At 41.9% G+C, this 27,639-nt stretch overlaps 1 protein-coding gene across 2 annotated transcripts; it reads right to left on the bottom strand.

Annotated features, from left to right (window-relative positions):
* Positions 1 to 27,118, bottom strand: LOC109876716 (somatostatin receptor type 5). 2 transcript variants are annotated; one of them, XM_031814151.1, is made up of 4 exons: positions 26,591 to 27,118; positions 13,501 to 14,254; positions 11,720 to 12,173; positions 1 to 2,132 (listed from the first exon to the last, which is right to left on the bottom strand). In XM_031814151.1, exons 2-4 carry the CDS (start codon positions 14,248 to 14,250, stop codon positions 2,119 to 2,121), a joined length of 1,218 nt encoding a protein of 405 aa, XP_031670011.1. In that variant the 5' UTR covers positions 14,251 to 14,254; positions 26,591 to 27,118; the 3' UTR covers positions 1 to 2,118. The 2 variants fall into 2 exon arrangements, with proteins under 2 accessions (XP_031670011.1, XP_031670010.1); XM_031814150.1 differs by having other exon boundaries at positions 11,724 to 12,173; positions 26,591 to 27,115.
* Between the last annotated feature and the right edge of the window lie 521 nt (positions 27,119 to 27,639).

Genomic DNA, 27,639 nt, shown 5'->3' with positions numbered 1-27,639 from the left:
CATATTGATCGAACCAATTGTATTTTGTCATTTTATTAAAACAATAACACTGAAATGAAACATTTTGAACACATGTCCAGATGGTACACATTAGCAATAATGCTATGGTATTATTTAAAATAATTAGCATAAGTAACAGCAACTTTTTTGACATTTACTTGACCACGGTGTAATCCCAGAGTAGAATACACAGATAATAACTTACTGTATAAATCTTGACCCTGTCATATATGACTGTAAGACAGTCAGTGTGGATTGTGTGCTCATTGAAATCAATACAGTTAAAGCTCATCCATAAAATACTGCATGTGTGTACAGCAGATTAATCACTGTCTGATGAAAACACCATTTTTGCCATTTACATTTTTTTATTTAATTGAAAGCAGTAACTCCTTTCAATGTACTCTGAAAATTTAATGACTCTAGGACCAAGACAATGTATTCAAAATAGCTCCTGAAGTTCCAGAATTGTATGTTCAATAATGGGACAATATGGTCATTTCTTCCATTTCCTGAAGAAATGTGTTTTGGAGATGAGTGCTTTCCATCAGCCAGCGACGACTATGCTGTTGTACGCAGATTGTTCAGTAGGGCATGCAAGGGAAAACAATTCAAAAGGTGAAATTAACATCTGTGTATCTTACTGGACATTAGTCTAGGAGGTAGTCCCTCCCTGTTTCAGCCCGTTTTATTCCATATGGTGCCTAAAGAACATGACCTCAGGCAAGGTCAAGCAAAATGAAGTTGCATCAGTGCTTCAATCTCCAATAAAAGGTCAAGGGGATCCATTAATCACAAATAAACGCATTAAAATAACCAAAACACTTGGAACAACTACCCAAGTTTATAACAATAATACCCAACAAATAACAATAATGTATCAATAATATGAATAGGATCCTCAGTTATAACATTATGCCATAGATACAGTGAGTACTGTACGCCAGATTCATCTATTTGATTGACATCATCATTATCATCATTCTCTCTGTTCGGGGACAGTGTTCTTTTTCCACAATGCAGGTTTCCTCTAGTACCATTTCATTGGTCATCCCAGCTTGAACTAACTTTGTCCAGAGCAGAAACCATCCATGAGTCCACAGGTGGGAATTATGAGCCTTTGGGACTTGTTACAGGTGATCATAGTGACAAATGGACAAGGGTCATAGACAGTGTGTGTAGTACGTTCCCGTCATGGCCTTACCTACATAGTGATGAAGGCCCAGTACATACCTACATACAGAAAGTTCCAAGCTCACAAAGACGACAATCCATTTCAATTCACAACATTTCTGATGAAATCAAATGATCCAGTTCATATAAAGTGAAGGGAATACTCAGGTTCCTTTTCTAGGGCATTTTAATCTAGGGCAAGTTTCTACCCATTCACAGTCTAAAAAATATGATTTCCTTATAGTATATGTAAGGAATCTATAAAGTACATGGAAGAATGTGCTCTTGCTGGTTCCATGACACCAAGCTGGTGCAATGCACAGGCGGTTGGTGGCACCGTCATTGAGGAGGACGGGCTTGTGGTAATGGCTGGAGCGGAATCAGTGGAATGGTATAAAAAATACATTGAACATGGTTTCCATGTGTTTGATGTCATTCCATTCGCTCCGTTCCAGCCCTTATTATGAGCCGTCCTCCCCCCAGCCCCTTCAAGTGGTGCAATGCGCTGTAAATGTCTGAGGATTATACTGACAAATAGGAGAGGTGTCATCGCAGAAATCGTTCAGTGTAGTGTCAGAACAGGAAGTGTTCTTTGAAGTCCCATGTACCTCTTCTTCCTGTATCATCCGAAACAGGTCATTGGTCAAGAGCTACATGAGTTGACAGTGGGAGGGCTCCCAATGATGGATTGTTTGTCGTGATGGAGAGGGAGGTGGCTTGGCTCATCAAAGCATAGACTAACCAGTCAGGGCTTATCAAAGTGTAGACTCACCAATCAGGGCTCATCAAAGCGTAGACAGACCAATCAGGGATTATCAAAGCGTAGACTAACCAATCAGGCCTCATCATAGCGTAGACTGACCTATCAGGCCTCATCATAGCGTAGACTGATCAATCACTGGGCTCTCTAAGGGCAGAAGCTCCGTCGTCATGTTGGCACAAGTCTCAATTTGAACACACTGCAAAGACAGCAAGAGATACATTTAGACATTACAAACAACGACCAGCACGACCAGCACACTCCCCTTTCGCCCCCCATCCGTCCATCCGTCCCCCCCATCCGTCCGTCTGCCCCCCCCCCCCCCCCCCGCCCATTCCCCCGTCAGTCATGATTTGTTTTTAATCTTCAAACTGTAAAAGAGATGATAAATCTCTTTTAAGATATAATAGAAAAGAGGACATCTCTTTGAGCATCTTCTGTCTGATATGTCACACAGAGCTGCTGTTGATTTGTTATGTATTCTCACATTATGGCATCATAGAAACACATTCACACTAACAGGGAGTACTAGGCACAGACACAGCTCTCAGATGGAGACAAGTCACTCCAAGGAGATCACCAGAAATCCATTCACACACGAACAAGTGAACTTTTATGTTTTATTAGTCTTATGTACAGGACACACATGGTAAACATCATCCAACGAAATGCTTACTAGCAGGTTCCTTCTTGACAACGCAACAACAGTAAGACATGATAAAAGATAAGAATTCAAATATAAAGTAAATGGCTCAGTACAATATCATTTTTATTTTTGCATAAGTATAATATATGAAGGCACAGTTTATAGTCCAATATTTACACGTGTTTTGGGGAAGTGGCGATTGGTTGGCAAGTGTATAAATTGTGCAGTATTTAACAATGATAATAAGAGTCTGGTAGCAGCAGTTGTGATTTGTGTGTAGCATAAATGTGTGTGATTGTGTGATTGTGTGATTGTGTGTGTGTGTGTGTGGATGACTGCATATCTGTGAGGTTGTGTGAGTGATTAAGTGAGTGCATATGTGCTAAGGTGTGCAGAGTCAGTGGAGGTGGTCAGACCAGTTCAGCAGTCTGATGGCTTGTAGATAGAAACTGTGTCTGAGTCTGTAGCTATCAGACCTCATGCTCCGATACCATCTGCCCGACGGTAAAGGAGTGACTGGGGTGTGTGGGTTCCTTGATGATGCTACTGCCCGCCCCCAGGCAATGTTTTGAGTAGATGTCCTGGATGGGTGGGAACACGGTCCCAGTGATGTACTGGGCCTTCTTCACCAACAGCTGGAGGACCTTGCAGTCGTGGATGAAGCAATTCCCGTGCCAGGCCGTGATGCAACAGGTCAGCAGTACTATTTGGAATTTCTTCAGCCGCCTTAGGAAGCAGAGACGGTGTTGTGGTGGTGTTGTTGGTCCATGTCATGTCCTTGGTGATGTGGACAGCGAGGAACATGACTCTACTGTAGTCCCATTGATGTGGATCAGGCATGTTCCCCCCTCTGCTTCCTGAAGTCAACAATCAACTCCTTTGTTTTGCTGATGTTGAGGAAAGGTTGTTGTCCTGGCATCACAATGCCAGTTCACTTACTTCCTCCCTTTAGGCTGATTCGCCGTTGTTGGTTAATAGACCTACAGCAGAGAACTCAGGACACACCCCTGGGGGGCCCTTGTGTTAAGAGTCAGTGTGCTGGAGATTGGCTTGTCAATCCTGACAGCTTGTCGTCTGCCCGTCAGGATGTCCAGGATCCAGTTGCAGACGTGGTGTCCAGACCCAAGGCTCTGAGCTTGGTGTTGAATCAAATGCAATGAAAATGTATTTGCCACATGCATCGTAAACAACAGGTGTACACTAACAGTGAAATGATGAATTACGGCCCCTTCCCAACAATGCTGGGAGAAAAAAAGATAAATAGTAACACGAGGAATAAATACACAATGAGTAACGATAACTTGGCTATATACACGGGGTACCAGAACCAAGTCAATGTACAGGGGTACAAGGTAATTGAAGTAGATGTGTACATATTTATAGGGATAAAGTGACTATGCAACAGGATAGATAATAAACAGTTAAAGCAACGTAAATGCAAGAGTTAGTGCTAAAAAGGGTCAATGCAGAAAGTTATAGTTAACCAATAGCTACCCGGACTAACTATTTAGTAGTCTTATGGCTTGGGGGTAGAAGCTGTTAAGGGTCCTTTTGGTACCAGACTTGGTGCATCAGTATCGCTTCCCATGTGGTAGCAGAGAGAACAGTCTATGACTTGGGTGGCTGGAGTCCTTGACCGTTTTTAAGGCCTTCTTCTGACACCGCCTGGTATAGAGGTCCTGGATGGCAGGGAGTTTGGTCCCAGTGATGTACCCTCTGCAGTGCCTTGCGGTCGGATGCCAAGTAGTTGCCATAATAAGTAGGGGGTGCAGCCAGTTAAGATGCTCTCAGTGCTGCAGCTGTAGAACTTTCTAAGGGCCCATGGTAATCTTTTCAGCCTCCTGAGGGGGAAGAAGCATTGTCATGCCTTCTTCGTGACTGTGTTGGTGTGTGTGGACAATGATAATTCCTTAGTGATGTGGACACCGAGGAACTTGAAGCTCTCGACCCACTCTGCAACAGCCCCGTCGATGTGGATTGGGGAATGCTAGGCTCTCTAGGTCCGGTAGTACACGATCAGGTCCTTCGTCTTGCTAATGTATAGGGAGAGGTTATTGTCCTGGCACAACACTGACAGGTCACTGAACTCCACCCTATAGACTGTCTCATCATTGTTGGTTATCAGGCAAGCCATTGTTGTGTCTTCAGCAAACTGAATGATGGTGTTGGAGTTGTGTGCGGCCACACAGTCATGGGTGAACAGGAAGTACAGGAGGGGACTAAGCATGCACCCCTGAGGGGCCCCCATGTTAAGGGTCAGCGTGGAGGATGTGTTGTTGCGAATTGGAGTCGGTCCAGGGTGTTTGAAATGATGGTCTTTGCCATGACCAGCCTTTTAAAGCATTTCATGGCTATCAATATAAGTGCTACTGGGCGATAGTCATCTAGACAGGTTACCTTGGCCTTCCTGGGCACAGGGACTATGGTAGTCTACTTGAAACATGTAGGTATTACAGACTGGGTCAGGGAAAAGTTGAAAATGTCAGTGAAGACACTTGCAAGCTGGCCAGTGGATGCTCTAAGTACGCATTCTGGTAATCCGTCTGGCCCCGCGGCCTTGTGAATGTTAACGTGCTTAAAGGTCTTACTCACATCTGCTATGGAGAGGGATATCACACAGTCATCCGGAACTGCTGGTGCTCTCATGCATGGCTCAGTGTTGCGTGCCTTGAAATGAGCATAGAAGGAATTTAACTCGTCTGGTAGGCTCACGTCACTGGGCAGCTTGTGGCTGGGTTTCCCTAATCGTTCATAGTTTGCAAGCCCTGCCACATCCAACAAGCATCAGAGCCAGCATAGTAGGATTCGATCTTAGTCCTGTATGGAAGATTTGAATGTTTGATGGCTCGTTGGAGGTCGTAGCAGGATTTTTTTTTTAAGCGTCCGGATTAGTGTCCCGCTCCTTGAAAGTGGCAGATCTAGCCTTTAGCTCAGTTTGGATGTTGCCTGTAATCCACGGCTTCTGGTTGGCATATGTACGTATAGTTACTTTGGTGACAACGTTGTTAATGCACTTCAAATAGCTACACTTTGCCTTCACACTTTGCCTTCATGACAACTTTGCACACCTTGGCATTCTCTCAACCAGCTTCACCTGGAATGCTTGTCCAACAGTCTTGAAGGAGTTCCCACATATGGTGAGCACTTGTTGGCTGCTTTTCCTTCACTCCGCGGTCCGACTCATCCCAAACCATCTCAATTTGGATGAGGTCGGGGAATTGTGGAGGCCAGGTCATCTGATGCAGCACTCCATCACTCTCCTTCTTGGTCAAATAGCCCTTATACAGCTTGGAGGTGTGTTGGGACATTGTCCTGTTGAAAAACAAATGATAGTCCCACTAAGCCCAACCAGATGGCATGGTGTATCGCTGCAGAATGCTGTGGTAGCCATGCTGGTTAAGTGTGCCTTGAATTCTAAATAAATCACATACAGTGTCACCAGCAAACCACCCCCACACCATAACACCTCCTCCTCTATGCTTTACGGTGGGAAATACACATGCAGAGATCATCCGTTCATCCACACCGCGATTCACCAAGACACGGCGGTTGGAACCAAAAATCTCAAAATGTCCACTGGTCTAATGTCCATTGCTTGTGTTTCTTGGTTCAAGCAAGTCTCCTCTTATTATTGGTGTCCTTTAGTTGTGGTTTCTTTGCAGCAATTTCATGTGTCTATTACTATTACTATTACTCAAACTTTATTTGGGCTGCAATTTCTGAGGCTGGTAACTTGGTTTTTTTGTGACTGAACTTGAAGAAACTTTCAAAGTTCTTGAAATTTTCCAGATTGACTGACCTTAGTGTCTTAAAGTGATGATGGACTGTCATTTCTCTTTGCTGTTTTGAGCTAAACATAACATAATATGGACTTGGTCTATTACCAAATAGGGCTATCTTCTGTATAACCCCCTACCTTGTCACAACACATCTGATTGGCTAAAACGCATTAAGAAGGAAATAAATTCCACAAATTAACTTTTAAGAAGGCACACCTGTTAAATGAAATGTATTCCAGGTGAGTACCTCATGAAGCTGGTTGAGAGAACGCCAAGATTGTGCAAATCTGTCATCAAGGCAAAGAGTGTCTATTTGAAAAATCTCAAATATATAATGCTTTTTTTTACTACATAATTCCATATGTGTTATTTCATAGTTTTGATGTCTTCACTATTATTTTACCATGTAGAAAATAATCTAAATAAAGAAAACTTTAGACCGGTAGTGTATATTATCAGCCACGACTGAACAAGGACATGGATGACACCATGGCTGTACTAAATTCTACAGGTACTTCAGGTTACAAAAAAAGAAAGCATGGGACTGTAAAAATATCTGAACATTATGAAATGGATATGAACACACACGTACTCAATTACAGTGCCTTGCGAAAGTATTCGGCCCCCTTGAACTTTGCGACCTTTTGCCACATTTCAGGCTTCAAACATAAAGATATAAAACTGTATTTTTTTGTGAAGAATCAACAACAAGTGGGACACAATCATGAAGTGGAACGACATTTATTGGATATTTCAAACTTTTTTAACAAATCAAAAACTGAAAAATTGGGCGTGCAAAATTATTCAGCCCCCTTAAGTTAATACTTTGTAGCGCCACCTTTTGCTGCGATTACAGCTGTAAGTCGCTTGGGGTATGTCTCTATCAGTTTTGCACATCGAGAGACTGAATTTTTTTCCCATTCCTCCTTGCAAAACAGCTCGAGCTCAGTGAGGTTGGATGGAGAGCATTTGTGAACAGCAGTTTTCAGTTCTTTCCACAGATTCTCGATTGGATTCAGGTCTGGGCTTTGACTTGGCCATTCTAACACCTGGATATGTTTATTTTTGAACCATTCCATTGTAGATTTTGCTTTATGTTTTGGATCATTGTCTTGTTGGAAGACAAATCTCCGTCCCAGTCTCAGGTCTTTTGCAGACTCCATCAGGTTTTCTTCCAGAATGGTCCTGTATTTGGCTCCATCCATCTTCCCATCAATTTTAACCATCTTCCCTGTCCCCGCTCCCAGTCCGGAGCCTCTGGTCGACGGTTCCCAGTCCGGAGCTTCCGGCGACGGTCCCCAGTCCGGAGCTTCCGGCGATGGTTCCCAGTCCGGGGTCTCCGACAACAATCCACGGTCCGGTTCCACAGAAGCGGAGGGATCAGTGTAGGGAGCGGGGACTGCATCCAGAACCGGAGCCGCCACCGAGGGTAGAAGCCCACCCAGACCCTCCCCTGTAGGTTCAGGTTTGCGGCCGGGAGTCCGCACCTTTGTGGGGGGGGGGGGGGAGTACTGTCACGCCCTGACTTTAGATATCTCTGTTTTCTATATATTTTGGTTAGGTCAAGGTGTGACTAGGGTGGGTACGTTTGTATGTCTAGGGGTTTTGTAAGTCTATGTTGGCCTGATATGGTACCCAATCAGAGACAGCTGTTTATCGTTGTCTCTTATTGGGGATCATATCTAGGCATGCCTTTTTTTCCACTTTCTGGTGTCCACTTTCTTGTCTACAGTTAGGTGCCTGTGTACACACTAGTAGCTTCACGTTTTGTTAGGTTGTTTGTTGTTTTGTTTTGGTGAGTTTCAGTTCATAAAAAATATGTGGAACTCTATTCACACTGCGCCTGGGCCTCCTTCATACGATGAATGTGACAGGAACTCAAAAGGTGTGATATAAATTACCAAAAATGTAGATCTGAATGTGCAAATAGTCAGGAATGATTCGCAAGGAAGGTGGATCCTTTTGAATATCGTAAAGGTAATCACTCTACAAACAAAAAGTTTTAATAGTAAACAGAATGAGATCGGATCATCATCTAATTGGCATTCACATAACTCTTATATATTATCCATGTGGATGGGGATATTGGACATTTCATCATAGTTTACGGGAGGACAACTTATTTTAACTAAGACAAAATCATTTATAACTGAATTTTTCCAGTATAGTATAGGTTCAGCAAATCCCCTTATTGTTTGGGATACCTTCAGATGTACCTTCAGGGGTCATTCAATTCAATATTCATCAATAATAACAAAGAAGTTTCTGGCAAAAGAGCCAAGACTAACAAGGGATATACATTAACTAATGGTACAGGTAGATAGCAATAAAAACGATACTACAGAGATACCAAATAAGTTAGAGGAACAACAAAAATAACTTATTCAAGAATGATCTAATGTAATCTATTACAAAAATAAAGCAAACTGGATGGAATATGGAGACATTTTGAATCTCCAATACAGGAACACTAACAAAAATAATTTGCAGAAACTCGTTACTGAAGAATCTATGATTCTCCAAATGGTATTTTAAAAGGAATTCTTTCCAAATAATATAAAAAATAGAACATTAACAAATGTACAGAAAGATCAAATTACAGAGGAAGAACTTGTTGATGCCATTAAATCCTTTCAGTCTGGAAACCCCCAGGGCTGGATGGCATACCGGGTGAGGTATATCAACCCCATGGCTGGATGGGATACCGGGTGAGGTATATCAACCCCAGGGCTGGATGGCTTACCGGGTGAGGTATATCAACCCCCAGGGCTGGATGGCTTACCGGGTGAGGTATATCAACCCCAGGGCTGGATGGGATACCGGGTGAGGTATATCAACCCCAGGGCTGGATGGCTTACCGGGTGAGGTATATCAACCCCAGGGCTGGATGGGATACCGGGTGAGGTATATCAACCCCAGGGCTGGATGGGATACCGGGTGAGGTATATCAACCCCAGGGCTGGATGGCATACCGGGTGAGGTATATAAACCCCAGGGCTGGATGGGATACCGGGTGAGGTATATCAACCCCAGGGCTGGATGGCATACCGGGTGAGGTATATCAACCCCCAGGGCTGGATGGGATACCGGGTGAGGTATATCAACCCCAGGGCTGGATGGGATACCGGGTGAGGTATATCAACCCCAGGGCTGGATGGCATACCGGGTGAGGTATATCAACCCCAGGGCTGGATGGCATACCGGTGAGGTATATCAACCCAGGGCTGGATGGCATACCGGGTGAGGTATATCAACCCCAGGGCTGGATGGCATACCGGGTGAGGTATATCAACCCCAGGGCTGGATGGCATACCGGGTGAGGTATATCAACCCCAGGGCTGGATGGCATACCGGGTGAGGTATATCAACCCCAGGGCTGGATGGCATACCGGGTGAGGTATATCAACCCCAGGGCTGGATGGCATACCGGGTGAGGTATATCAACCCCAGGGCTGGATGGCATACCGGGTGAGGTATATCAACCCCAGGGCTGGATGGCATACCGGGTGAGGTATATCAACCCCAGGGCTGGATGGGATACCGGGTGAGGTATATCAACCCCAGGGCTGGATGGGATACCGGGTGAGGTATATCAACCCCAGGGCTGGATGGCATACCGGGTGAGGTATATCAACCCCAGGGCTGGATGGGATACCGGGTGAGGTATATCAACCCCAGGGCTGGATGGCATACCGGGTGAGGTATATCAACCCCAGGGCTGGATGGCATACCGGGTGAGGTATATCAACCCCAGGGCTGGATGGCATACCGGGTGAGGTATATCAACCCCAGGGCTGGATGGCATACCGGGTGAGGTATATCAACCCCAGGGCTGGATGGCATACCGGGTGAGGTATATCAACCCCAGGGCTGGATGGCATACCGGGTGAGGTATATCAACCCCAGGGCTGGATGGCATACCGGGTGAGGTATATCAACCCCCAGGGCTGGATGGCATACCGGGTGAGGTATATCAACCCCCAGGGCTGGATGGCTTACCGGGTGAGGTATATCAACCCCAGGGCTGGATGGCATACCGGGTGAGGTATATCAACCCCAGGGCTGGATGGCATACCGGGTGAGGTATATCAACACCAGGGCCGGATGGGATACCGGGTGAGGTATATCAACCCCAGGGCTGGATGGCATACCGGGTGAGGTATATCAACCCCAGGGCTGGATGGCATACCGGGTGATGTATATCAACCCCAGGGCTGGATGGCATACCGGGTGAGGTATATCAACCCCAGGGCTGGATGGCATACCGGGTGAGGTATATCAACCCCAGGGCTGGATGGGATACCGGGTGAGGTATATCAACCCCAGGGCTGGATGGCATACCGGGTGAGGTATATCAACCCCAGGGCTAGATGGCATACCGGGTGAGGTATATCAACCCCAGGGCTGGATGGCATACCGGGTGAGGTATATCAACCCCAGGGCTGGATGGGATACCGGGTGAGGTATATCAACCCCAGGGCTGGATGGCATACCGGGTGAGGTATATCAACCCCAGGGCTGGATGGCATACCGGGTGAGGTATATCAACCCCAGGGCTGGATGGGATACCAGGTGAGGTATATCAAGCCTTCTTTAAATACTAAAAGCGCCACTGTTTGTTTTAACTACTCCTATAGAAATGGTAGTCTGTCAGGTACTCAGCAGAAAGGTCTGATTTCTCTATTATTAAAACAAGACCTAGATGGCAAATATAAAGACCCAGTCTATCTAAAAAACTGGAGGGCCCTTACACGTCAATGTTGTGATGCAAAAATACTAGCGAAATGCATAGCAATCAGAATAAAAAATTAAAAATACACTGGAGGCATCAACCGTAGAGGAGAAATCAGTGGTACCCATTTACAGTACTAGTGGGTGTAACTAACTATCAGCACACAGTACACTGGATCCCCTCAGCGCCAAAGCTTCTGATCAGGAGGGTTTACTGTGTTAGGCTTCCAGAGTGATTTTTCAGCTCCTCTCACCCTCTATGCTGTAAAGCTGTTGTGGGCCAAGGAGAAGGCTAAACGCCCTGTGTAGTAAGTGCTTATTAATCTATTCTACTTCTTAAGATGCTCTGCAGGTGAAAAAAACTATCAAGTACTATCATTTAGATAAATATAAATTACATATAAATTGGCTGTGAATCTAGTTATATTGTATACTGAGGTTGACTACCAATGAATGAAACGGACAGCCTTCAAGATTATCTTTGGCAGACTGACCAAAATAATTGATACCTGACAGCCATTCACAGTTCTTGGGTAGAATATTGACCCATAGAATTAGTAGTCCACCCATCACAGAACGTTCACTTTATTGCGAATGTCCGTTCTAGTCGTTTTATTTCTATAGATTTACCTACTTGGTTGTTCTGCATGTGTCCATTGTTGAAGTCCATGATCCGGGGGGTGAAGAGCGGGTCATGCTGCTGCGTCGTCTCCACCCTCTCCAGCCTAGGGGATATGGGACGTCCCCCTCCACTCCCCATGTCTCCTCCGTCCCCCACCCCAACCCCGTTCGCCTTGTGGAGACACAGGACCTTCCTGAAGCTCTGCTTGAAGTTGTCAGACAGGAAGCCGTAGAGGAGCGGGTTGGCACAGGAGTTGACGTAGGTCATGATGACCAGGAAGAAGTAGACGCCGGCGGTGACACTGTTCTCTGGTATGATGAAGACGAGGTTGACTATGTTGGTGGTGAAGAAGGGCAGCCAGCAGATGACGAAGACCACCACGATGATGACCACCATGCGGGTGACTTTGCGTTCGGAGCGGCGCCGCCTGGTCAGGCCCGCCCTGGCCCCGGCAGACTTCACCTGTAATGAATGGGAGGTTTTGTCTGTGACTTTGTGAAGGAATAGCTCTGGACATGGACACCTTTGAAGATCACTATATTGAGAGGATTTATAGTGGTTTGGAGAGGTTTTAGGCCCAGGCCAGGGTCTAAGGCACTGGTCCATTGGGTTTGGAAATAGAAACAAACCTAAGAACCATTAGAATTCAGTTTGGGACAGTGAGAAGAAGGGATTAAGGACTCAAATTCATTGGGGCCTCAAACAAATGGAAGGCGCCCTCAAAAAAATGGAATGGGGTCTCAAACAAATGGAATGGCGTCTCAAACAAATGGAATGGGGTCTCAAACAAATGGAATGATCCTCAAACAAATGGAATGGGGTCTCAAACAAATGGAATGGGGTCTCAAACAAATGGGATGGATCCTCAAACAAATGGATTGGGGTCTGGTGTGGGTGGTCTCAAACAAATGGAATGGGGTCTCAAACAAATGGAATGGGCTCTCAAACAAATGGAACGAGGTCTCAAACAAATGGAATGGGGTCTCAAACAAATGGAATGGGGTCTCAAACAAATGGAATGGGCTCTCAAACAAATGGAATGGGGTCTCAAACAAATGGAATGGGGTCTCAAACAAATGGGTTGTGGTCTCAAACAAATGGAATGGGCTCTCAAACAAATGGAATGGGGTCTCAAACAAATGGAATGAGGTCTCAAACAAATGGAATGGGGTCTCAAACAAATGGAATGGGCTCTCAAACAAATGGAACGAGGTCTCAAACAAATGGAATGGGGTCTCAAACAAATGGAATGAGGTCTCAAACAAATGGAATGAGGTCTCAAACAAATGGAATGTGGTCTCAAACAAATGGAATGGGGTCTCAAAAAAATGGAATGGGGTCTCAAACAAATGGAATGGCGTCTCAAACAAATGGAATGGATCCTCAAACAAATGGAATGGGGTCTCAAACAAATGGAATGGGGTCTCAAACAAATGGAATGGATCCTCAAACAAATGGAATGGGGTCTCAAACAAATGGAATTGGGTCTCAAACAAATGGAATGGATCCTCAAACAAATGGAATGGGGTCTCAAACAAATGGAATTGGGTCTCAAACAAATGGAATGGATCCTCAAACAAATGGAATGGTGTCTCAAACAAATGGAATGGTGTCTCAAACAAATGGAATGGATCCTCAAACAAATGGAATGGTGTCTCAAACAAATAGAATGGTGTCTCAAACAAATGGAATTGGGTCTCAAACAAATAGAAGGGGCCTTAAACAATGAACAAACAATGAACAACATAATACTAAAGAGGATGTGGGTTATAGTACAACCCAACTATACCTTGATGATGATGAGCAGGTAGCAGAGGCAGATGATCAGCAGGGGGACGAAGAAGCCCAAGATGGCCGTGTAGAGGATGAAGACCGTTGACCACAGCTCCTGGGGATCAGGCCAGCTCATGTTGCACGAGTTGAAGCGGTCCTGAACATCTGAGTAGATGGTGACCGGCAGCACCACCACGAACGACACCACCCACACCAGCCCGTTTATGATCTTAGCCACCTTCGGCTGCCGCCACTTGACACTCCGAATGGGGTGCACCACGGCCAGGTAGCGGTCAATGCTCATCACGGTCAGGCAGAAGGTGCTGGTGAACTGGTTGATGGAGTCTACCGTCATGACCACGCGGCACAGAAACTGCCCGAACGGCCAATAAGAGAGCACGTTCTGGGTGGTCAGGAAGGGAAGTCCTAAGATGTACAATTCATCTGCCAGGGCTAAGTTCAGAAGGTACATGTTGGTGACAGTCTTCATCTTGGCATAGCGCAGGACCACATAGATGGCCAGCGTGTTGCCCAGGAGGCCCACCATGAATACAGTCATAGAGATTACTGCGGTGATAACGGTGCTGCTGTCCTGGAAGGGAGCGCTCTCGCCGGACTCGTTCATGAAGAGGTTGGTGACTGTGGAGTAGCCCCTGGAGGAGGAGAGGTTGAAATCCCCAGGGATGGAGGTGCAGTCTTGGGGATTCATAGCGGGAAGGTGGGGGTGGGGGTGGAGGTCAGGGAGATGAATCAGGAAATGGCCCATAAGGCTGAAAATAAAAAGTCAGTTATTGAGGATGGAAAATAGACATTCTAAAATAGACATTCTAATATACATTCTAATGGACATTTTGAAAAGAACATAATAGAAGAATAATATAGAATAAATTAGAATAGAATTGAACATCATTAGTCATTCTGACATTTGTCTATGAAAACCATCTTATGGATGAGAGGTTGAGTGATGTTTCAATGTTTGTGTTTTCTACTATACTGCTTCACCACTCCACTTTGTTCACCCACAACAGCACATGGACATTCTCTGTGCAGGGGGCCCATATTGACACTGTTCACTCTGTACTTCATCAGAAAAACAGCACATTTTCATGGACTACCTCAGGCAGGCATACATCCAAGCACTTCTTCCACGTATTCCTCATGCCTTACTACAAAGCAGTCAACCTGCCACTGACTTGGTAAATAGCTGAAGGATGGGGTTGGAGAAATGTAACCAAAGTGGTCACCATGCAACTGACTTGGTAAATAGCTGAAGGATGGGGTTGGAGAAATGTAACCAAAGTGGTCACCCTGCCACTGACTTGGTAAATAGCTGAAGGATGGGGTTGGAGAAATGTAACCAGTTCATAGACAGAGCTATGGATGCAAGGACAGACCATCCAAGATATCCAAATTATACTTTTAACCTTGTTTTGAGGCTATACAATGTTTGTTTACAATTGCATTGTTTACAAACAAAGGGGTAAAACATGGTTATATTTGGGTTCTGATGGGGTTCTGTTTGGTTCTGATGGGGTACGACAGTGGAATTAAACTCTTATACTCTTCAATGGGTTTATATTATGAATTCTAAGTCCAAGAATGGACGTAACAATCTGGCTAGTCTGTCAATGGCGTGCAAGTCCTGGACAATGCTGGGTGTATCTGATTGAAGACTCGGTCAAGGCTAGGTCAAGGGTTGACATTTTATTGTTCATGATGGGTCAGTGTTTCTGAGTAAACCCCTAGCCCTAGCTCCTGAAACCTGTTGCGCCAATAAGTGGTCTGATGTGGGGATTCATTGAACCGCAGTCCAAAACATTGGAATGACGTCCATTCAACAGCCTAGTGTTGTGACTATAAACAATTGCATGTGGCATGGAGGCGAAGTTGCATAAATCGGTTTGACATTTCTGTCAATCTAAATCAAAACTATTGTAAGGACATAATTGTCTGACTCTATTAGCGCAAAAATCATGACAGTTTCTATTTTCACTTTCTATTTTCACTATTTTCACAAAATTGCACTTTCCAGTGCCCAAAAATTGGTTATATAATATTCAAATGTATACAGAAAATAAAGTAAACATAACTTGACTTTGTTTAATAACTTATGTTTGTGCCATTTACAGAGGCAATCTGCAGTTACTACATCCATTTCGGCACCGTTAAAGGATTGATATATAGCCGTTGATTGTTGAATAATATACTTTATCAAAGCCTCATGAGCTTAGTTCAACTGTAGGAACCCATCAGAAGCCAAAATATACGCTTGTTTTACGTCAATGTTTGTAAACAAAGTCCATGTAAACAACCACTATAGCTTTAAAACAATCCTTGCATCCATAGCTTTGTCTATGGATTTGTGAGTGGTTATATTACTCAAGCCCCGCCCCTCAGCTGTTTACCAATACAAGTGGCGGGGTGGCTGCTTTGTAATATTTTGAACTGCAGATTGCCTCTTCAAACTACACTTTTCAATCTATAAAGGACCAATCTCAGTTTACCCAGAACTAAAATGTCACGTAATTCGTTTTTTTTATGTTTATGTAGTCTGTCCATAAAAGATTCATAATGGACACATTGAAGATAAACTGCCAGTGGGTTGATTTTAATTTCTTATAAACCTAATTTCTTATGCAGATTAATAAGAGTATATTACACAGTGACAGGCATTCCCACATTAAGATTAAAATGTTGGGAAAAGCTACTAAATGTCCATTACTGGCATAAGCCCACATGAGTGAAAAACTCATTATTGCAGTTAAAAGAAATAGAAAAGGACTCTTCCTAAGACAATGTGTGTGCTTTCTAGCTTGTCTTGAAGTATTTATGGTTGATAGGATAGGATAGCCTGAAAATGTGAAAGTTGGTTTGGTGTCTCTAGCTTGTACAGGTCAAGTTTAAAATGTCAAGTTGTTTTAATGATATTTCCAGAATACACATGGTATACACCATCCAACAAAATGCTTACAGTACATTCATTTTTCCCGAAACGAATAATCAGAATCATGTTCTGCGCATGTGTTATTTAATACACACATTCAAGTCTGTCTCTTTACTTGATGCTTTAGTCACCCTCTTCTGAAGCCTCAACCACTTTGACTGAGATGATGATGTTACCTATGTCTCTGCCTCATATTTCTGAACAGCTGAAATAAAAACCTGTTGGCGACTTGAACAAACATTCAAAAAATATAAACACTGAGGGTACAAAACATCTGAATGGCACACATACACAATCCATGTCTCAATTGTCTCAAGGCTTAAAAATCCTTCTTTAACAAGTGACATCAATAAAGGATCATATCTTTCACCTGGATTCACCTGGTCAGTCTATGTCATGGAAAGAGCAGGTGTTCCTAATGTTTTGTCCTCTCTGTGTGTGTGTGTGTGTGTGTGTGTGTGTGTGTGTGTGTGTGTGTGTGTGTGTGTGTGTGTGTGTGTGTGTGTGTGTGTGTGTGTGTGTGTGTGTGTGTGTGTGTGTGTGTGGTGTGTGTGTGGGTGTGTGTGTATATATATATATATATATATATATGAAGGCTATCTGTCTGTTGTAACGGATATTGCTTGCACATCAAATTGTTACTTACTGCCTGTCTGTGGCTTGCTTTTTGATATGCTGTGTACATCTAGCTTGCCTAAATAGCTGCATGTAGGCCAACTCCTCTCCTGAAAAAAGAACATGAAATTGCTAGACTGCCTGTTGTGTCGTTCTCATGTTTGCTTTGATTACTGTTACAACAGACAATGAACTAAGTTTGTTTGAACAAGCGGCAGGGGAGTCAGGAAATGAGTGAGCACTAAGGCAACAGCTGAAAGGACTCGATCCTGCACATGCGCAAACATCTCAGTATCTTTAGCGTAGCCACTCTGTATAATTTAACGTTTTTAAAAGCTTAAATGGTATTTGTAGCTGAAATGGTTAAAGTTTATTAGCATTATATCTATATACATAGAGTATACCAAACATCCTAATATTGAGTTGCACCCCCCCCCCCCCCCCCCCTCCTGGCACCTACTACCATACCCTGTTCAAAGGCACTTGAATCTTTTGTCTTTCCCCTTCACCCGCTGAATGACACACATACACAATCCATGACTCAATTGACTCAAGGCTTAAAAATCCTTCTTTAACCCGTCTCCTCCCCTTCATCCACACTGATTGAAGTGGATTTAACAAGTGACATCAATAAACGATCATATCTTTCACTTGGATTCACCTGGTCAGTGAGTGTTTTCCTAATGTTTTGACATTATAGTCTATATTATGTCATTATAGTTTCTAAAGGTTTTAGAGAACTTGAGGTTAGGACAGCCTAAGCATCTTAAAGTTGGTATTGTAGCCAAGGAGCAGGACCGTTTTGAATAGCTACCACTGTATTCGTATACTTCTCATTCAAACCCATGTTCATTTATGCAAATGTTAAATGGTTATAAATCCAAAAAGTATAAATAGCCGAATGCAAGCCATCTGAGTTGAGTTAGTCTGCACATTTCAACATTGGATTGAAGTTCATAGCTTAACCCTGTAAGACCCATGGTTGAACAAATGCAATGATTCCAAAAAATTGCATTGTGTACAGGTCCTAAACTAAAACATCATGACAAACACTACCTATCGCATCTCCTTAGACCCAGATGTATCTCTGAGCAGTATGTGTTGTGTGTCTGTATGATTATTGTCGCATCAGCACATTAATGACTTGAATGCCCCTCCCCCCCCCAAAAAAAGAACATTCCATTGGCACGCAGCCAATGGACTAAATATTCAAATCCTGTTGCTGCAGGATTATTTTGCTGCGACAATACAGGTGAAATGAAGATCCTACATCTGTAGTAACAGTAGAAAGACAAGTGATTCTCCTCTTTTAACAGTGACCATCAAAACTGCTTTCAAAGGTGTGTTTTCCTGCGACTGCATTAAGAATGTTGTACAGTGAGTGACAGGGCATACATATTTCTCTCCCTGTGCAGCACTCGCAATTTGAATACGCCTTCGAGAGGAATATATTATAGGCTGAACAATTGAATAGTTCAACTATTCAACAGTGGGATTCTTTGATTTTTCTGTTGCATACTCCCTTTATAAAAAAGGACGTAAAATGTGCAGTTTCACATGTGGAGTTCACATATTAACACCATCTTTCCATGTGAGTTGCAGTTGCACATGTGAAATTAGCTGTTTCACTTCAACATGTGAATTTTAGATATGCAGTTCAACATTTTAAAATCAAATTGTGTGCCGTCCTATCGGACTTCTAATCACAGCCGGATGTGATTGGAATCGAACCAGGGTCTGTAATGACACTTATAGCACTGTGATGCAGTGCATTAGACCGCTGTTCCACTCCAGAGCCCACACCAAGACATGTAAAAAACAACCGTGTAAAAATCACATTTGCATTTTCACATGTACGAAAACTCCACAGGTGAAAATCTCCCTTTCACGTGTGATGGTGAAATAGTGTTATTCACCTCACATGTGAAAAGGTGTTGTTAGCATGCTGCAGTAGCAATGTTTCCACATTTGGAAGTGCAAATTCTGTAATGCCATTCTGTAAAAAGGCAACCTAGCCTATCTGAGTATAATAATTAAAGTGTGTTAAAAATGATTCTTTCTTATTTCTGAGCCATTCATTTGGAGTGTTACCTGGCGGGTTGGGTCCAATTTAAACCCTGGTTATGTCTCCAAGTTAAGCCATAAAGGACAACAAAATATTACTAAAAGAAAGTTACATAGAAAATCCACAAAACATTTGATCTTTTAAAAAATATATGTTTTTGAGGGCAAAATACAAAATGTGGATTGGTCAAGTTGATACATTTAGCCATTTCAGACAAAACCACCAAAGTCCCTGTGCCCAAGAAAGCGTAGGTAACCTGCCTAAATGACTACCGCTTTGAAAGGCCAGTGATGGCTCATATCAACTCCTTCATCCGGAAACGCTAGACCCACTCCAATTTGCATACCCCCTCAATAGATCCACAGATGATGCAATCTGCCCTTACTTTTTTTTAAATTACAAAATAATCAAAGGCCTATTACAAGTATTTCTGAAGGGTAATATATTTTTTCCTCATTTGGATGTATGCTGGCTTCTTAATGTTACCATTGTAATGCACATTTCAAATGTTTCTGGTTCGAAAAGTATAAATAGTATCAAAAAGCTGTGCGCAATTATTATATTGTTTCAGTCTGCATATTTCAACATTTGTTTGGTTTTGATAGCTTAAACGGTTCAAGGGGAGTAGCGTTAAGGTTTGACCATTCAAGTGGTATTTTAAGGATCTGCAATAAACCATTTATTAGCCATTTATAAATGGTTTGTTCACCATTTATTAAGCATTACTCCCACATGAATAAACCATTTACTAATCAAGTGAACTATTTTTGCATTCTTTCATCTAAAGTGAGTGCTATGTATATAAATCTTCCATAAATGTTTGGAGTGACCAGTGTAAAAAAGATGGGCATGCCATTGGTAGACATTCTGTAGTACCTGGTAAAAGAATAAGCACACAACACAGGATGTTAAAGGAAAGATATATACGTGTGAATAATTAGCTTACTAACGTTTACAAATGTGGGAGTAATGATTAATAAATGGTAAGCAAATGCCCTTTAAATGCCTTATAAATGGTTCATTATGGACCCTTAAAATAAAGTGTTACAGGCACTTGTATTGCCCTTGAAATGCATTTGGTGAAATGCACTTAAGAAATGTTGTAGTAGAAAAGGTAGAAATAGAAGGGAAAAAATCTCAAGCAATCGAAGTTGGGCTGTTGTTTAGTGTTGAATGCGTAAGCGGTTTAAGTGCTAGACTGAGTGGAAGAAATAAACAAACTACAAAAGTACATTTCCTAAAGAACATTTGTGTGCTTGATAGCTTGTCTTAAAGTATTTATAGTTTTGAAATACATTATAGTAGTGATAGTGACTGCAGTTCCCTTACAGGAAAAACCATATCAATTTCATATGTGATCTTATGTGAAGTTAATGTGATAACATGTGACAACATGGAAAAGAAACATGTGACAACATGAAACTACACATATAAAAACATGATCTCATGTGAAATAAATGTGACAACATGGGGATGTAAAATTTCATACCATGAAACTATGTGACAACTTTTTAAAGTTTTTCCCGTTAAAGTGCAAGTTAGATTTTCAAGTGACAGTTTTTGACATGTGAAAATGCAATTCCACATGTGAAAGTTAAGTTTTCACATGTAAAAATGCTCATTTAATTTTCACGTGAAAATTGAAATGAGTGAAAACATGTTATTCTCTTCATGTGATTTTTTGTTGTTGTAAGAGAAGTAATGAAATGGAGGTTTTAAGTTAGTGGTATGCTGTTCAGCTAAAATGGTGTATAAATCTTGTATCATTGACAATATGATTACATTTGGCATGATCACGTAGTAGTGACTTTTCAATATGACCCCACCTGGGTATGCTGATGTTTCTGCTGCACCACAAAGTCTGTAACCTTCTCAGAAGGCCCATCAGATTCAGGACCTATAAAACATCTCTGCACTTAGCAAAAGAGTACCATCTGCACTGCTATTTTAGTTATCAGTTAATCTGACTATTCTCTCATAATTGATTCTATTTACTTATTTCAGCAATTAGATATTTTTTTGTATAGTTGTCTAATGTTATTATGTTTAAACGTTACTCCTGAATCACTATGATAAATCAAATAGTTTTTCTTCATACAATGCTGAGATTTACTTTGAAGTCCAAAGTGTCGGAAGTGATCTCAGTGTACAGGTGAACTCAGTGTACAGGTGAACTCAGTGTACAGGTGAACTCAGTGTACAGGTGAACTCAGTGTACAGGTGAACTCCGTGTACAGGTGAACTCAGTGTACAGGTGAACTCAGTGTACAGGTGAACTCAGTTATTCACACAGCCATGGTGGCATAGCAGGAGAATCAGAATACCAGGAACTAAGAAGTTGTGAGTTCAAATCCCGGGTGAGAACATGTTGACTAATAATGACTGTATAAATATACATACACAATGTAATCATGTACATCACATTTGTAAGTAGAAAACACTGTGGCTATTTCAGGATGTTCCAGGGACATCTTAACGACACATTTTTGCTTGCAGTGCATTATGTGAACATTATAATTCACATGTGAAGGTTAATGTGAAATATCATCACTTATGAACTGTTCCAAAACCACATGAATTCACATGTGAAGGTTAATGTGAAATATCATCACTTGTGAAGTGTTCCAAAACAACATGAATTCACATGTGAAAGGTTATGTGATCACTTGTGGAAATCCACATGGCGATGAAAATGCCCTCCTACATACCACTTACCTTTTACACAGAAAAATGGTTGGATGGAAATGTGGTAACTATCTGCAAACCTGCATGGTGACATTCTTTCCACACCTCTTCTTTGGCTGCATTTACACAGGCAGCCCAATTCGGATATTTAGCTGCTTACTGGTCTTTTGACCAATCAGATCAGCTCTTTTGACAATAATTGGGCAAAAGATCAGAATTTGGCTGCCTGTGTAATCTTCTTTCTCTCCAATTGTCATGTCACACATAACAAAGGCATGGTTTTCTATAGTCAAATTCTAATTCCTGTCAACGCGACCTGCAACAAGAACGAACTGGAAAAGTGGCATATCTGTTCATTTGAAACTCTGGATGATGGCCTTGTGAAGTATCTTATGACATTTTTAGCTAACCACATTGGAACATTCTTATCTTTAAAGACATGGATGTCCTGGCAATAAATCAGCTCATCTCCGGGTGACTTCAGTCACAGTAAAATGCTATGTATAAGTGACGCTGGGCAAATACCTAACGTCAAGTCAGATAGTTTCACATTCAGTCAGTGAACTAATAAAAAAACTAGACACAGGCAATGCTGCATATCAATGCAAAAGCCTGCAGGCAAAAAATGTTCATGTTTGAATTGTTCCCATTTTACAATTGTATAATACATATAAAGTTGGTTCAGCCATGTGAAAACAATAACACATACATACTGGAAAAGTACATTTCCTAAAGAATATGTGTGTGCTTGCTAGCTTGTCTTGAAGTATTTATGGTAGTGCTAGTGACTGCAGTAGTAATCGTAGTGACCGGTTACAGTTGAAAAAGTAGCTAGATTGAAAGATTGATTGATTGATTGATTGATTGATTGATTGATAGCCTAAATAAGTAAAAGTTGGTTTGGTGTTTCTAACTTGAGTGGTTCAAGAGTTACTGCTATTTTAGATGGGTAATTTATGCAAATGTCAATAGTTATAATTTATAAAGTTTTGACATTTTTAAAGTTGTTTTAATGTTTGTAGCTGAAATGGTTAAAGAGCGGTAGCTTTTAAAATGTCCACCACTTTGTTCTTATGGCTGGCATTGAATCCATTAAGTGTTATGCAAATTTATGCAAATACATTTATTTATGTAGTTTAGAAAGGTTTTATGGAATTTTGTAGTTAGGATAGCCTGAACATTTTAAAGTAGTTCTTGTAGCTTAATTAGCTTAGGAGCAGGACAATGTTGAATACCTACCAATGTATTACAATTGTTCTCATTCAAGCCCACGTTAATTTATGCCACCCAAAATATGATTCATATTATTACGTAAGAGATCTAGAGTGGTCTTGCCTTCAGCAAGCACACTAATAATAATAAGAGTATGTAACGGGCTAGCTATGCCACGCGTGGATTTCCGTGAGACTTGCTTGATATGGAGTTGATAAGAGTCATTCTGTAGTCAATGTTACTTACTATATCAGCACGTGCATAAAGTCTAGGTGTTGTGCAGCTGCTGTAGCAGCAACCTAAAATTAGGTTTGGAGTCTATTTTTCTCAGATCCACATGCGTAAACACCATACAAAGTGCCTAAATCTTTTTTTGACACTTAAAAAACATATTCACTCAGCTTCATAGTGAAAATGTAATAGAAACATGAATAATAGTAGTAGGTTACATCAACACAATAGTTGTCACGCACTGACCTTAGTTATCTTTGTTTTCTATATTATTTGGTTAGGTCAGGGGGTGACAAGGGTGGTTTGTGTAGTTTCTGTATTGTCTCTGGGTTTTTGTATGTTTATGGGGTTTTCTAGTCTAGGTGTATATATGTCTATGGTTGCCTAGATTGGTTCTCAATCAGAGGCAGCTGTTTATCGTTGTCTCTGATTGGGGACCATATTTAGGTAGCCATATTCCTTGGATAGTTGCCTGTGTCGTTATGTCTATGTATAGTTGCCTGTGTTGACATTTGTTGTTCATAGCATCATGTTCGGTTTGTATAGTTAAGTGTTCTTCGTTCATTTAAAGAAGAATGTATTCTCATCATGCTGTGCCTTGGTCTCCTCTATAAGACGGACGTGGCAATAGTAGAAGGCTACCTGTATGAAAATCACATAAAAATAAAACTGTAGTTTTAGGTGCTTCTACACCTGCATTGCTTGCTGTTTGGGGTTTTAAGCAGGGTTTCTGTACAGCACTTTGTGACATCAGCTGATGTAAGAAGGGCTTTATAAATACATTTGATTGTTGTCTTCCTAGTTCATTTTTATTTTTGACCTTTATTTTACTAGGCAAGTCAGTTAAGAACAAATTCTTATATAGGAACAGTGGGTTAACTGCCTGTTCAGGGGCAGAACGACAGATTTGTACCATGTCAGCTCGGGGATTTGTTCGGTTACTAGTCCAACGCTCTAACCACTAGGCTACCCTGCCGCCCCTGGAGGTAGGTTATATGTATAGTAGCAATAGGTTTATTAGAAACATTTAAACGTTCAAACCAGCTGATGAACCGAAAGGCAGTTGCAGAGCTGATGGTCTACCTTGTATTATCTTTAGAGGCAGAGGATGCTGTAGAGTAGACCCTCCCCCAACCCTCCTTAGAAGTTATTCTGATTTGACAGGACAAAGTTGGCAAAATGGATGCCACCCGTTTGATCATCGAAGTTGAGAAGCACCCTTTGCTGTACGACCCTCAGCAACCCCAAATACAAGGACGCTTTGTCCAAAGAAAAAGCATGGAATGCTGTAGCCACCGTCCTCGGAGAACCAGGTATGTTTTGTCAACAAAATCAATTGATGTGCATTTGTTCTGGCCTACAAAGTACAGACAGCTAGCCAGTGGTGGCTGTGATTGGTTGAAACCCAGGGGTGGGGGTCTATTTAGAATGAGCAGCCAGCTCACAAATGAACAAGTGCCCCAGGGAGAATGCAACAAGCATGCAGATGCTATAAGTGAAAACACATTATCTAACTGTGGATGGCTAACATAATGTCACAAAGCATGATGTGCTAGCAAGTTAACTTTCATTCTGAAATAACTTCCTATTTCCAAGTTAGTCAGATATTCGTTTAGAAAGACTTGAAATTGGCATGGGAGCTAACAAGCTACCAGCTAGCTATAGCTAGCTATCTGCTTATCAAAGGTAGATAAAGGGTTCAAATGACCCAAAAATCTACCTGTCATGCCCTGATCTGTTTCACCTGTCCTTGTGATTGTCTCCACCCCTTCCAGGTGCTGCTGATTTTCCCCACTGTATTTATCCCTGTGTTTCCTGTCTCTCTGTGCCAGTTCGTCTTGAATGTTTCCAAGTCAACCAGCGTTTTTCCCGTACTCCTGCTTTTTGCATTTCTCCTTTTTCTAGTCCTCCTGGTTTTGACCCTTGCCTGTTTCTGGACTTTGACCAGAAGCCTGTCTGCCACTCTGTACCTCCTGGACTCTGATCTGGTTTTGACCTTTTGCCTGTCCATGACCATTGTCTTGCCTACTCCTTTTGTATTAATAAACATTGTAAGACTCCAACCATATGCCTCCTGTGTCTCGCCTTATGTCATGACACTACCAAACTATTTCACAATGTTTCTCAAAGTTACTATAACTAGCTAATTAATTTGATCATGCTTTGTGATAAACACAGATTTACGCTGTGTAAGTCAACACAACATGTCGCCTGATAAACACCATGGGGAAAACAATACAATTGACCAGCCACAGTCATGCTTTTTTTGCCCAACCAGATCTGCGATGAGAAGGTTCTAGCTAGTGTATAGCTCTGTCCTTTGACTCTTGTTGGATGTAGATGTACGGTTGATCAGGTCTCAGGCTTCCATGACTGTTGTGATTATTTACAAGTTAAATACAATTAGCTTTTTGCTTTAGCGTCATCTGTACCTGATAGAGCAGATCTAGTCTCAAGCAGAAGTAAGCTGTCTGGTGTGAGAGACTCATTGGGAGGAAGACTAAAGCAGACCCAGAAGTTCTGACTGAGTGAACATTTGAGCACTCCAGGGTGGTCCATTTATTTAGTGCTGTAAAAATGTATGCTATAAAATTGTGATTTCATTGGGGCAGTTCTCCCTCATATAAAATAGGTGGCAAAACAATCCAAGCAAAGTTCGCACGGCCTATGCGCCCACTGGGCTGCTGAGTCAATGAGGGGCAGAGTAGTAAGTGACTGCATCACTTGTTTTGAACAATATATTTTTTAAACAGGGAAATGTACACATTTGCCACACTTTTATGAAACATTTAAAACATAATCATGAATTATATATCTTTTCTTTTTTTTACAATTTTACCAATCACATGTGGGGTTCTGCCCCTAAAGCCCAAATGGGCAGGCCACCACTGCAGCTAGCCAGCAACTGTTCAATTGTTGATTAATGAATGAGGTTAATGAATTGACTGCAGATGGTTGTAGAATTTTTACTCAGCTTTATTTTTGATGTAATGAGAAATATGGTTGTCGTCATATACACACATTGGACCCCAAATCAAGAGATTCCTTGCAGAAGAGATCTAGTACTACTGATTCTGCTTCCACCCACGCATCTGTTTCCCTCTCTGGTGTAGCGTGTAAAATTACTGCACTAACGTCCTGTTCACAGTTTGGGTACGCGCCATCCAGGTGTACAGTAGCTCCTCCGTAAGTGTTAGAGTAGTCTTGTTTTCACCAAGCACACCAATAATTCAAACCTAATATTACATTGCTTAGGGACATATTAAACCATGTAACTTTAATCTTGTTTTAATAATTCCCATGAAAAAAACTAACATATTTGCTCGCTTTATTAATTTCTATTGAAAGACTTACCTGAGCGTTTCATACACTGTCCATGGCACGTCCGAGTTTAGCCGTTCGCGCTGTGCGCATTTCCATGTCTTTTCCACTTCAGACGCGCGCCTTTATCGACGTGGTGCTGTTAAAGACTTGTATCAAAGCAACGAAACGTTGACTATGTTACACAACGATCAAGTCAACAAGTCCTCGTCTCAATTCCAAGCGGGAGCAGCACACACTCAATAATCCGTTGTTGCATCTTTGCTGATCTCAAAACGCCCACAATCTAATCATTATTGTTATGTAAACTAAGATACATTTTCATATCAAATCAAAGTATCTTGTTTGATTGTGATGAATGTGTAGTTTACTGTTAGCAAAGTAAAACAGCAAGCTCCAGCTCTGCAGGGTGCAGAATTCATTTGAAGGTGGGAATGCAGTTAATTCATCTGGAGCTTTTCGGCTAGTCCATTTGGAGAGGGAGGCTGGCTGCTGCGCTGGTATTTATATATCACAATAGCGTGACAACGTCACTATGCTTCTGAGCAGGTCTCTCACCAATAGCTACTGATCCACCATAAAGCCATACATACAGTACTCACCTGTTGCACAAGCTAAGGCAATAGGACTGATGCAACCTGGACTCAGGGTTAGACGTAACATAGTAAAGGACAATCGTGGATGTTCAAATTAGAATTATATGTAACATTTGGTATGGTATTTATACATGTGTGGATATCTATCATCAATTTCATATGATATGTTAAGAATTGCAATTCGTACAATATGTTGTGAATTTGCAATGCGTATGATATGTTACGAATTCAAATTTGTTGTTGCTAACGTTAGCTAGGTGGTTAAGGTTAGGGTTAAGGTTAGGCATTAGGTTAAAGTGTTATGGTTAGAGGAAGGGTTAGCTAACATGCTAAGTAGTTGTAAAGTAGCAAGTAGTTCATTAGTAAGTTGCTAATTACCTAAAGTGCCAAAGTCCATGATGAGATTCGAACACGCAACCTTTGGGGCGCTAGACATTCGTGTTATATAACAAATGTAACATATCATACAAATTGAGTTACTCTGAT

This window comes from Oncorhynchus kisutch, unplaced genomic scaffold, assembly GCF_002021735.2.
Source record: "Oncorhynchus kisutch isolate 150728-3 unplaced genomic scaffold, Okis_V2 Okis06b-Okis10b_hom, whole genome shotgun sequence".
Classification (NCBI taxonomy): domain Eukaryota; kingdom Metazoa; phylum Chordata; class Actinopteri; order Salmoniformes; family Salmonidae; genus Oncorhynchus; species Oncorhynchus kisutch.
Note: the sequence above shows the minus strand (reverse complement) of the source record. Positions and strands in the feature narration are given on the sequence as shown.